The sequence below is a fragment of the Camponotus vicinus genome, unplaced genomic scaffold, assembly GCF_025532165.1.
Source record: "Camponotus vicinus isolate PSW18456_S1 unplaced genomic scaffold, iyCamVici1.0 SCAF_2, whole genome shotgun sequence".
NCBI classification, from domain to species: domain Eukaryota; kingdom Metazoa; phylum Arthropoda; class Insecta; order Hymenoptera; family Formicidae; genus Camponotus; species Camponotus vicinus.
The window spans coordinates 13006740-13020358 of record NW_028141956.1 but is presented as its reverse complement, the minus strand read 5'-3'; the positions used below and the strand labels follow the sequence as shown (position 1 = coordinate 13020358).

At 36.1% G+C, this 13619-nt stretch overlaps 1 protein-coding gene across 2 annotated transcripts in view; it reads right to left on the bottom strand.

The window, feature by feature from the left end:
• Window positions 1–251: 251 nt before the first annotated feature.
• Wge (BAH domain and coiled-coil containing protein winged eye) overlaps window positions 252–13619 on the bottom strand; it is a 59355-nt gene continuing 45987 nt past the window's right edge. For both annotated transcript variants that reach the window (XM_083092567.1, XM_083092568.1), the window contains exons 15-21: window positions 12086–12295; window positions 11634–11963; window positions 10920–11312; window positions 10187–10415; window positions 9688–10096; window positions 8393–9341; window positions 252–8116 (exon numbers count right to left, since the gene is read on the bottom strand). In XM_083092567.1, coding sequence (XP_082948693.1) covers window positions 7895–8116; window positions 8393–9341; window positions 9688–10096; window positions 10187–10415; window positions 10920–11312; window positions 11634–11963; window positions 12086–12295 — 2742 coding nt within the window. In that variant the 3' untranslated portion in view covers window positions 252–7894. The remainder of the gene's footprint in view (window positions 8117–8392; window positions 9342–9687; window positions 10097–10186; window positions 10416–10919; window positions 11313–11633; window positions 11964–12085; window positions 12296–13619) is intronic.

Sequence of the window (13619 nt, the reverse complement as noted above, 5' to 3'; positions counted from 1 at the left end):
ATCAATAACATACTTTTATCAGCGATGAAAGATTGAAAAAGCAAAACACTTTAAACCATTTATAGCACAATTCCGATGTAGCATTTGTTATCCTCTTTATTGAAATGAAATTCTTATTAAACCTGATGGAGCCTTTTCGAACGTAAAAATGTGCGCGTAAAAGAGTCGATGTCACTCAGGTGAACGGCCACGGGGATAAAATGCAGGAGGGTATAAAATAATTGACAGATTGACAATCCTTTGTTCACTCGTCGTCTAATATGCACTTTATTATCGGCCAAATATATCGAGATGACAAAAATAAAGAGGAGTGTGTCCGCGTTCTAGTTCGTAACCAAAGTTGTCGTCCAGGAATAATCTCACTTATAATCTTTCTAAAATCTCATACTCTTAATTAAATCGTACAAGTGTATTTACAGTTGTGTGTATGTGTGTACAAGTGTGTCTCGAGTGTCTTCGTGATAAACGTGTGCGTTTTTTTCAGGTTCCGGAATAGCGAGTGAAATTAATGAGCAGCCAAATGAATGGACTGATCGTTAACATTGAGGACAATCGATACATCGGTGCGTCTCTCTAGAAGCACACAGATAGAAGAGAACTCTCGCGTCCTAAAAGATTCTTATCTCGATTCTTAACGATTATCAAAACGCCCACGTACACAGGCCCACGTCTCTGAGAGTGCGAGCGATGGAAGGAGAGAGACGTTTTCCCTCTCCTTCCCTCCCTTTCCATATTTCAAGTCGCATCGCATCTCGCACACGTGCGTCTCCTTTGAAAATTTCGCGACGAAATTCTATTTTTACGTCGACTATCAAAAATCGCGCGTTACTAAAATATAATCAATCTCGATTCTCCCTACAAATCTACAAACCCTTTCATCCTCGCCCGCGCGCGCAAACGAAAAACAAAGCTACTCCGAATCGATTATTCGTCCTTTTGTTCCTTTTACGCGCGGCGTGTTATTAAAATTCATTCGCCTTTCCGTTCTATCGTAAAATTCGTGTTTGTACAAGGTGCTGCTGCTGGATGACTAGCCAGTGATGGGAATTCAATTAATCGCCGTATTTATCGGGCGGATATGAAATCGAAGAGAGAGAATAGGTCGGAATACTTACCGCCCGTCTATCGATTGGCAAAACACGAACGAAAAAGACTTAATTTTGAGAACTTGGTTCGCAAGGGCAAACTTTGGGCGCCCGTTACGTGCCAGATAACCCGAACTCGTTCGTCGTAACAGATGCGCTCTCTCGGTGCATCTGGCCCCGCAACCTTGGCCAGAAAGTTTGAGCGATAATTGGGTCGTATGAATAAAGCGGAGCGAATCCTTTTGTTTTTATTTAGCGAAGGAGATGCGCCTTTGTTCGCGTCTATTCGTCGAATGGATGAAAAAAAAAACGAACAAAAAGTTGCGAATGAGAAAAGTTGTACGTATCGTTAAAAAAATCGATTAGAAAATTGTAGAAAATTCCGGGAAAGAGAAACTGATCGAATAAACCGTCCGGATTATCAATTTAAATGAAAATTTCGCTATATGATTTAGCGAAATCGGGAGAATTAGCGAGAAATTGAGATAATAATTTTACGCGCAAAAGGGAATTGAGGATATAATTGATTGCGTATCCGTACACTTTTGCCGGTGACAAAGATTTCGGATCGTTTGGATTCCCATCACCGCTCGATTCCACGCAAAAACCCGAGATAAGAGGGACGCGGACGCGATACGACGATATTTAAAGATACAATAGTTGATCTACTCCTCCCCTGCCTCTTTGCCGCCTTGAAAAATACAACGAGGGGGAGGGTCTAATCGATGAATTAATCTCGCGTCGTGTAGAAAGAACATCGAAGAACATCGATATTTCGTCTCTATGAGCTCTACCATCTCTCTCTCTCTCTCTCTCTCTGTCTAGATACATATTTACAAGAGAGCTCTACGAGGAGCGAACGCGCTAATAAGTCTCTAACGTAACGTTCGCGGATGCAGCAGGGAATCCAGAAGCGGCACGTCGAAATAGCTAGACCAGTGATGGACACAGAGTTTCCATTTTCGCTATAATTTCGAGTGCATGATATCGGATGTTGACTCGTTAATCGTTAATTGGATGAATTACGCGTCCAGAGAATTGAATTAATAATCGTATAGCAATTTATTGTAGTTATACACACAATAAAAATATATAATATATTCAGAATATATATATAACGGGTGTATATATAGTACTATATGAAATATATATATATGTGTATATACAGGGTGTCCCGAAACTAACGCTTGACATTTTAAAGGCAGATTCTCTGGCCAATTTAAAAACGATTTTTCCTCAGCGAAAATGTCGCGGCACTAATAGTTTTCGAATTATAAACGATTGAAAATAAAGGGTTTTTCGCAAACTAAGGCTTATGGGAATAAAATATTAATAAAGTCACATTCTTTAGTTAATTTTAGGTAGAGTTTACTTTAATAGAATTTTAATTTAAGGCTTAGTTAGAAAGATACATGATGAGAAAAATTGGGAATATGCAAAAAATAATGATCTCCCTCGACATTTTCGCTGAGGAAAAATCGTTTTTAAATTGGCCAAAGAATCTGCCTTTAAAATATTAAGCATTAGTTTCGGGACACCCTGTATATATATATATATTATCGATATAATATTATTAACCGTGTGCGCGGTCAACGTCGTCATGTTTTAATGATAATTAATAATATTATACCGGCGCTATAACATATTACTACAAGCGTGTTAGAAGAATTGCGACATTTTGCATTGCAGAGAAGGTACCGTATAATTCACCGTCGTCTGTTGACCCCTCCAAGAACACCGAGCTCCCTTTACCGATCCTTATTGCGGAAACAGCCGGTGGCTTGTGCAGCTGCTGCTTTTCAGAATCTTTCTATTTATTTTTTCTCAAAAGCCTACAGTTACCTGCGCGAAGAAAGCTGGTTTCTCGACGACGATAGTAACTGCAGTATCAGCCACACGCGAATTATACATGTTGCTAAACATGTTGCTAAAGTATATATTTTCAGCAGCAATATAAGTAAATTGGGCATTAGCAAATTTTTCCAGAGAAAAAAAGGATGAAGACTTAATTTAACATTTTTGCCGAGTCTAAAGTCAAGGAGAAAAAATGTTATGTTTAACCATTCTCGGTGTTCCTGCAAGAGTCGATGCTTTATTAAGAGGTTTTTTTTCTCGATAAGGCCTGATTACGTCCAACACTGTCCAGACATCCGGTAACCGCCCGTGGAAGCTCACCGAAGCAACGGCAACGGTACAATTTTAAAATCTCTCGCTTCATATCGAATATTTAAAGCCCGATCGAAAGAGGCTCCACTCGTCGCCGTGTGTTTTTTTTGCGATTCTTATGAAAAAATACTATATATTATACACACGTATATATTTTTCCCCCCTTTTTTACGTACTACATCATGATTGAATCATGGGACCTATACAATGGATCGATTGTGTCGATCGTTCAAAAATATCTTTAGAGAAGCAACGCGGCGCGAATGCGCGCTACATTATGTACATGTGTAGGAGCACCCTATATATTTGTATATTTACATAAAAAAGAAACAAAGCCGCACATACATACAAACATGCATACACACACGCATACGTACGCTGTTTTGCGCGCATAAGTACCTTTTTTTTTCTCTCTCTCTCTCTCTCTCTCTTTCTTTTTCTCGATTATCGATCAATAATTCGCATGCGCGCAATTTATTGTGTCTTCAATTTGTACTTCGCGTGTACTGCTATGACAGTTGAATTTTCGAAAGACTCTCTCTACGTACTAGATTCTGTATATTATATGTACAATATAGTGCATACAGTCTATTTGTAATAATTTGTAATTTCGATTGTGAGATACATGCTACAGAAAGTCTCGAAAAATCTTTATCGTTTCTTATCAGGCTTTATTCGAAAAAACGCTGGACTTCCCGGGACCAAACGCGAGATTTCAATAAAATCTTCTCAGAGAAGATCAGTTCGGAAAAATTTACTTCTTCCGGGCAATCGATCGCGTAATTGTCAATTAACTCTTGTCTTTAACTTTTCATTTATTACTCTTTAAAATCTTGTGCAATTAAAAGATCGCGACAAGAAAATTGGTACCGTACGCTAGCTTATATGTACAAATTCTCACTTTTTCACTCTTGAAAAAATCGATCAAGTGCCTGAAAGGTCGTTTACCATAATTTTAAAAATTTCTCACTTGTAGTTTCGTATCTTAAAAGTTAGCACCTATAAAGAAGTCTAAATTTCGGTCGCCCAGATGAGAAAATATGATCCAAGCTTCAATCGCGCACGAGTCTATTATTATCGTTAGAGAATTGTACTTTGCCATCTCGCACTCTGAAATAATCTCGAAAAATGTTATTCGTCGACAAAAAAAGCAGTCTCAATCTCCAAAGCGACGTCGCTTGCATCATAATATCGATATTTCTTCTGATTGATAGCTTTCTTAAAGTTTAAAATCGTCGTGTTGATTTACGTCATTCCCCCATTTATGCTGCGTGACAGCTACCTACGATGTTTATTATATAACACACCTGTATTATTGATCTGTAGTTTTTAACAAACATTCAGTTAAATTTGACGGTTTATTCCGTTTGTCGCGATCTAGTTGTCTCCTTTTTTATTTTTTACTTTTCATTATCATGGGATTTATATTAATTCCTTAGCAACTCACAACATCTTTCTGCAATGTTTGATCAGTTGAGAGTTATTCCAAACCATCGCCTGGGTGAATTTTTGTTCCGAACAGTTAGTACCGGTAGGAGATTTGCTGTTTGTTTTTTTTTGGAGTCACTGAGATTCCTTGGAGAAGCACAATTTTTTAAGCTTGCGTATTCTCATTATAATGCTCAATTATAAATTAATATCCACTCTTTCATATGATATAATATTTCATTAATAGTGTTAAAAATGATCAAAAAAGAGACCGAAATTATCTAATTGAAGAAATCTTTTCAAGATAACTCGTCTCCTGTTTACCGTGTCTGAGATTTTCTTAATAACTTATTTTTTTTAACTCGTTTTAATGTTTCTTGGAATCTTTATTTATTTTCTATTTAATCTCAAGAACTGGTAAGTAGGACTCGATCTATCAATAATTACAAATACATCAAAACCGAGTGTCACATGGACTTTTAGCTAATATATTAACATTTTATTTTTAGCAAAATTTTCTTGATAAGTTTTTTAATTCATCTCTTTTTGGCAATTTAAAGCAAATTTGTTTCATGATGATTTAATACTCCTAGTTTGTCAAATCTCCATTGATTCCCAGTGAAATTCAGTGTGTCAACAATTGTGTAAAATAATTCCAGCATTAGAAAAATACACGATACGCGTATGTTTCTAATCAGTTGTATCTGGAAAATGATAATTGAAATTCATCATCTTGGCTGCCAAACGCAATAACACTTAGTTGCACGCAAATAAAAAAGTCATCGGTCGATCCGTTTTTTACGGCTTGTCGCAAGAAAGAAAAAGATAGAAACTTGAATGGAAAATTATTTTTATAAATTGATCAAAGTCATCTATCAATATCTACACATCTATCAATATACAGCACCTTATTTCGCATCACTACGTTTGTAAAGTATGTCAGATTTTCTTCTCGTAATTATACATTATAAACGAATATACTACTAAATGAATCGGCAGATAAGCGAAATAGTACGAGGGGGTGGTGCATTTAATTAATCTAAATAAAAGAAGCTCGCGCATGACATGCGCGCACATGTGACTTGGAGTTTTTGATACATTTTCAATGAATATGTGAATAACTTTGCGATTTTGAGTTTTATTTACAATATTAAAAAGAAACTAACTTTCTCTCATTTGTATAGTTTTTAATCGCATCGTTCGACTAATAACTGTCTAAAATAGGAAAAGAATTGTTTATGTCACGAGCTCCTTTTATAAGTACATTTTCGGCCATTCGGATCAGCTTCGAGTCTCCGAATCTGAAATTTAAGCTACAATAAATGTGAATTTAAAATTATAATCTCAGAATTAGATGTATATATAATATATATATAAAATTAATATAAAATAAAATAGAAGAAACAGTTACAATTAATTTTACATGTATATAATTAATTGTAACTGTTTCTTCCATTTTGAACACTTGATGGGAGCATCAAAGGGAGAGAAAATTCACATAAAAAATCGAAATGAAGCATCAATGCGCGTAAAAGCATGAGGCATTCAAACTATAACATGGCAAATAATAGTACAACGAATAATACATTATATATGTCATCACAGCACATAGATAGCTCGCTGCCCAACGAAAACGGTGACACAGATCAAGCTGACAAGCTCCGCTTACTTTGGAGAAAATCAAAGTTAAAGTTGTCGGATTATTAGAGATTATAATTTTAAATTTTTTCTCAATATCGAATCGATATCGTCAAATCATATTAATTGTTCGAAGAAATAACGGATACTATACTCATCTTTTCGAGAAGCTTTTCATTTACGTCATTGATTACGATGGTATGGCGAAATTTTCCTTTTTTAATACTTTAGCATTTCATTAAGCTTCATTAAGAAAACTCTTCCTTCAATAAGAGAACCTTCAAGAAAACCTTTCCTTAATTTAGCATTAACACATCTGTCATTTCTATCGTTGCGCAATAGCTTTTCATATCACTTGGATAATTTTTCAAACTTTGCAATCAGCTGTGCTTTTTACATAATTGATTTTTCTACTTCGATAGAATTAATTTTGTTATCATTTCTAGATCAAAGATGTCTGGCTGCAGCGCAGACTATACAATATGCATGTCTATTATATAAACATAAATAAGATATCGATTAGATTATTGAAATACGACGCGTCATGTTTGTTCAATGACAAATCGCTAATAAAATTCTCCACAAGTATCTCCTCAAGGAATGACTCGAACATCACCTTTGTTTCGGTTTCAGCAGATCTATGTTATTATCGTACGTTTGCGTGCGCTATTAAAAAAAAATAAAAAAAATTTAACTATTCGAGCGTGAAATTAGTATGTGCACTCCCCCTTTCGGTTATCGTTTGTCAGCATTATTATTACTCAGGTCATTAACTTACGGCTTAAAATTTATAAGCTGTATATAAACTCGAATCTAATTCGCTTTTTCGTAACACGGTTTACGTCAGCCAGCCGTGTGCGCGCAAATATTAGACACACGTTGTTAAAATCATATTTACAATATGTACACTAAATAACTTCTTATCTCAATCACTTCCGCATTTAATGCCACTTGGTGTGATTATTGCATCGATCCACTGTTTTTCTCTTCTTTCCCTCGCTCGCAAAATATAAGCGTAATGACAGTTCGTAAAAATCGAACAGCGGTCGGACCGCATTTCGATGATAATTTTTTTTTTAATACAAGGCACAAGTATTGCTTGTTATGAAGATCAAAAAGGTTGCAGGATACAAAGTTTGTCAAGATTTATATTGGATATGTCGTGCACGTTCAGCAACATATGTCTTATATATATTCTTAATCAGTTCGATTTTTTCGTCTCTTCTTTCACGTATCGCGACGATTAAAGATATTTTCGCATCGATATCGAGTGAATAATAATCGGATTTAATTGGTAGACAATTAGTTGAGTATTCTCGCGAATAAAGTAATGCTTGTGCCTTGTGGATTTTTCATCCAAGCAGCGCTCTCGCAATAAAATGTGATGGGAAGAAGAAAATATTATCGCCTACGTTTTTATCAGCGTAAGCTTCGAAAATTCATTTTTTCTACGCAAAGTGCGTGAGCCGTTTATTCTCTTTTTTCCTTTAAAAGGAAAAAAATTTTGCGGAATTGTTGTCATTAGCTGATCGCGATTAAGTAATGCCGCTTAACTTAATCGTCAGCTTAAGCTGTTCTCATTCTTGTAGAATAGCCGTGACTCCAGGTTCATATGTCACTGTAGGATGCGAGTAGAAACCAGCGTAATAGTAATAACGATCGTTGTCTTCGTATCCCTTTTGATGTCTCTGCCACGCCTGTAGTATTTTGTTATAATCCTCGAGCGATAACACCTTCACCTTGTGCGAGATGGTCTGCACGTCATTCGAATCGCTGTGTTTTGATTCGAACAAACCACCCTGCGCAAACAAATAAACATTTGTTATTATTCGAATTTACGAGCCTTTAGCACATTGGACAAGTGTGTTATGTCAAATACGAAAATTTATTTGTTTCAAAAATTGTTTTATTTTTATATATATGTATAATGTAAAATAAAAATTTGTGTGATTTTCCACTTTTAATATCATGACTTGATATGTAGATAATAATGAGAAATTTTATAATAATGTTTCTTAATCTTCTCTTTTTTATTTCAAGATTTTTACTTAAATATGACACGAGAGAAAAATTACCGGAGGATCCAGAATGCAGGGCTGCTGTAACTCTTCAGGGCGATAAAACCACTGTGATCTGACTCTCATCTCCGATTTCTGATTCAACCACAGCGACACAATCTTGCCGATGTAAGGTTTCTCGTGCGGCTTTCGATAAGAATAAAATAGCACGCTGTCGCCTATGTTTATCGTTTCTCTGCCGCGTCGTATGGCTGTAAAGTATTGGTTCCCGCCAGATACGCGGCTGCCGCTCGCCCATTTCCAATGGCATTTGTTGGGCAGCATGCGGGCTATCGGACTAGGTGTCTCAACAGGATTCGACGGGGCGGGATGATTCGTTTGGACAGTAGCACGATTCTTCGAGGTGCGATTCGCGTTGGTGCAGTTCGTTGAAGCGGCAACCGTCGTCGAGGCGTTTCTCGTCGCGCGATTTGTCGAAGCACGATTTATTTTGGAGACGCGATTCATTTTAGAAATGCGACCTATCTTAGAAATGCGACGAGCAATCTTAGACATGGTGCCGCGTATCGAGGTGCGATTCGTTGAAGCAGCCTTTGGCCGCATTTTCTTCCGGGGTGATTCTTCTAGCGGTTCTTCGGATTGTTCGTCGTTGGCCTGAACGTCTTCCACCGATTCTTCAAAGTCCATCTGAGCCTCCTCGTACACTTGAACTGGTTCCGATGGCTCCTCGGCCTCTGTTTGAGTCTGCTGAACGATCGGTTCTGACGGCTCTTCGGATATCACTTCGGAAATCACATCATTCTTTTGGGCTGGTAATTCTGGTGATTCTGGTGATTCTTCAGGCTCTACTTGAGTCTCATCGTCTTCCTGAATGGTTAATAACGAGCCTTCAGTCTCATCATCTTCCTCGGATACCCTTGTCTCCTCGGCAGCGGGAAAATTTGTACTCGGTAAGTCTGTGATTGTTTCCTCTTCGTTTCTCTGCTCCTGACTGTTTTCCCAATTGCTAAGAATTATAAGAATATATTAATATATACAGAATATAAGAATTTTAGAGTACTTTAACATTTACTGGAATTTTAATTTTATACTTCCTGAGTGCACATATTTTTATATCTTTAAATAAATTTTCTATCTCCAATAGTTGGACAAAGTATAAGCCGCATATAAAGTTGTTCATAGATTTTAACGATCAAACTCTTTGAAACTTTAATAAACCGTTTATAGAATTATATTTACAGGGCATTTTTTTCTTATTTTTACTCTTAGAGAGCACGACACAGCCATTAAAATCTAGAATATGTCTAGGATATGTATATATATGTTATATACAATAAATTACGACAGCGTACCTTACGCTGCTCGTGTCACCAAAGCCGCTATGATGTCTATGCTTATGCTTCCGATGCTTTCTATGTTTATGCCTACGATGTTCCTTGCGGGACCTGTGTTTCCTATGCTTCTTCTTCCCTTCCTGAGTCTCGAGTAGCCTTTTCTTTTTTATTTTCTTCATGTGCTTTCTCCTACGGTACTCTGTGCCACTTGTACTACTCGTTTCAATGTTTGTTTCGATCTCCGCTTCGTTGGCGCATTCACTGGTGTTCACTGTGGATTCTCCTACGTTGGGACACATTGCAAAACTATTGTTGTCGGCTACCGCGTTTGTCGGAGCGACTTGATTGCTCGCGGAACGCTTCTCTTCCGAAGAGGACATTTGTCTGCGTCGTTTGCCCAATGAGAGAAGAGGATTCGGATCATATTCTGTAAGATGACAGAGATTAATAAATATGATTCGAGTGTTTACAATGACCGAGCAACGGCTAGAGATATGCATATATATGAGATACTTGCCTACAAGAGGGTAATTAGGCTGCAACAATCTGATATCGTCCAAGATAATACTACCGCTGTCTCCGTCGTCGAATTCCACCGTAACGTATTTCTCATCGTGCACAGGATCAGGTTCGATAGGCTCCACGGAAGTTCCCGGATACAAACATCTATACTGTTGACTCCAATACGCGCACAATCTTGTACCGGGCGGTAGCTCTTTTGTCGAAGTCGGACACACTTCCACAATCTTCGGAATAAATGAAAACGTTTTTATTTTTTGAAAATAAATTGTCGATCATAAAAGTTTTATTTCTTTTTTTCTCGATTATGCTATATGATTTTCGAAATAGAAATCAAGTAATGCTTAAAAAAAGTAAGTCCTGGGTGTCTAATAATAAATGGAGTAAAGTAACTTCTTATGAAGAAGCAAGTAAAAAAGTGTATCATATTTTTTTCTACTACGGGAAAAATCATATGGATATTTGGCTGCGTATTGACACTTATATATGTGGATTATAATTGTGATTTTATGATACATAATTAATTGTAGATATATAAAATATTACCGTTTATTATTTTGTTTATTATGATTACTTTACCAATTATATTTTCAAATTTTGAACGCGTTTGAACGAATGCATACATGAATATATACATGAATGCGTAAGAGTGTCTTTTAAATTCCATGTACATCAAATAGAGAACGACTCTGTATCATCTTTCTCCTTCTTTCACTATTATTTATGATTACCGCATCTCTCAGGATCTCTTCTCGGGAGTAAATGTGCGGTTTGTTGCCGCGTTCGCCGTCCAGCGTGATAGCGTAAACATCGGGAGCCTGCACGGCGCTGAGTCTGCCCGCGTAGAAGAGGCCACCGATCGCCATGAGGACGCGCAGCTGATCGATCATTAGATGAGCGGACGTCAGCTTGCATCGGTTGACGATGGTCTCGCTGGTCCTCGCGACGGCAGCGGCAGCGCACTGCTTACACTCCAAGGATCTGCGCCGTTTGGATTCCTTCCGATCATGGCTCGGCGACTGCGAAGAACTGGACTTTCGCTTCTTCTTCTTTGACTTGTCGTGCCGCGATCTTTCCGGCTCTTTCTCCGATGGTTGCTCCACTGGCATCTCTACCGGCGTTTCCTGATAGATAATTAAAATTTATAAGAATAATTGCCTTTCTTTCGCTAATTTCATCAGTTTTATCTGCAAATATGCGTAAACAATTAAGATGTAAATAATCAAAAATTACACTCATTAGAAATGCAATTTTTGGTACAGAGAATTCATATAATTGTAAAATAAAATTTTGTGTTAAATCTTTCAATTCATTAATTTTCTTTATCAAAGATACGATGTTTTCGAATAAAAAATTTATAAGTTTTTAAAAAGTATTTCTTTTAAATCCTAATTCCCTTCACATGGTCTGTCTCAATGACATAACATAACAATGATTTCCGCTACCTTGACGAGTTTTTGAACGATAGGTTCCTGAGGTGGGACGTTCTCAGATGGTATCGTATCGTTTTCGTCGTCCTCCCAACTTTTTACCTTTACCTGTGCTTTCAGCTTTGGTTTTACTTTACCGCCATGCTTCTCAAGCTTCAATTCTTGGCTCAGTTTCGCTTTCTCGGCGATAATAGAACTAATCACATTTTTGTTATGTAACGGAGTCTGCTTCGCCGGCTTTGCCTTCGCTTTCATGATTTTCTGCAACTTGGATGGTGCCTTCGGAAGAGACACTCCAGATTTAAATGGCAACGGTGTATAGCCGGTTCTGTTGTTTATGCATTGCTGAAGATGAAAATAATTATACATTAAACTTTATCGAATGAATAATGTGTATTTGGCGAATATTAAGATATATGAACAAAAATTAAGCTTTAACATAAATTTATTAAAATAAGTCTCTTTACTTTGGTTTGTAGATGTCTGCTCTTTGAAGATAGCACGTAACCCACTAGAGAACTCTTGCTCTTGGGTTTCTTGGCGACAATTGTCTCCGTCAAGTGCCTGACGCTACCCGAGGTGCACGTGAGTTTCCTCGGTCGTCCTACTTTTCTCTTCTTGGAAGCGGAGCTCAAACTCGTGACAGTCGGCGCTGGTGATGATGTATCGTAGCCCAGCTAAGTAATGTATTCATGATTATCTTCTTGATTGTTTCAGTTGCGACTACTGTTTATGTAATTTGGAAATTTTATTTATCTTTTGATAAACAGATGATTTATATTTAACTTTGGATTTGTATTCTCTCTCTTTCTTCTCTGTTTTTGTAAATATTTTGAAATTATTATATTATATATTATACTAATCAGATTACACAACCGGAATATGCTTCCATGGCTAATTATTGTACTTTAATATAAAGCATGTTAAATATCAGTTTTTTTGACAAGCTAGTTTTTATTTGGGAAGAGCATTTATTCTTGTTATAATATTATTTTATATTTGTTGATTTGATTAAATATATTAGAACTTTATATATACAGAGGATTTCAGAAAATCGACAGAGAAAATATTATCCCATCAATATTCTAGAATTCGTTCTAAACAAAAAAATGCATATATATGTATATTATAAATCAATTCGGTTTAGTTATGAAGTTGACAATATGAAAAATTTAATTTTTGTCATCTTGTATAATGGCCTGCTTGATCTTCTGATTTATCACCTTTGGACTTCTTTTTGAGAAGTTGTTTAAGTCTCGTGTACAATAATGGTATAATCGTAAATCATCAACAATTAGATATAGACAATTTTATTAATATTGTAACCAACAAAAAGTATTAGATATTAAAGCCGTCAATTAATTTGATTAAATTCAATGCGAATACTATCTGTGGTCTCTATTATTCTATTAACTAACTATTGATGGACGTCTCATTTATCGTCATTGTACACGAGAGTTCAAATAACTCCACAAAAAAGAATCCAGAGGTGATGTCAGGAGATCGAGCAGACCTTGATGCAGAATTGTTATTTGTCAATGTTATTGACAAGAATTAAATTTTTCATATATCTTGAATCGAACTGAATTGAATTAATATATAATGCAACTTTTTTATTTAGAAGGAACTTTAAAATACATTCTAAAAGTTTGTCAGTTTCCTCGCAATACGCCCTGTATATATTTGCACATATTTATTTATTGTGAATTATTCACACACACACACACATTTTTCTATAAATTATTAAACGAATACGTCATACGTATGTGTTTTGAAAAAGAAATTGGAATAAATTAAAAATTTTATTTCTACTGAAAAATTCAACAAAATATACTTTTTTTGGAAAAGGAACATATTTTTTAATACACATTGTACTTTCTAAAGGAAATTTAGGTCTATAAAAATTGATTGTGAGTAATAAATGAGTTTTCCAATCCAATAGACTTTTTGCACTTATTATTTAACACATTTAAATTAATGCAACATCTTTGATAACTGTTG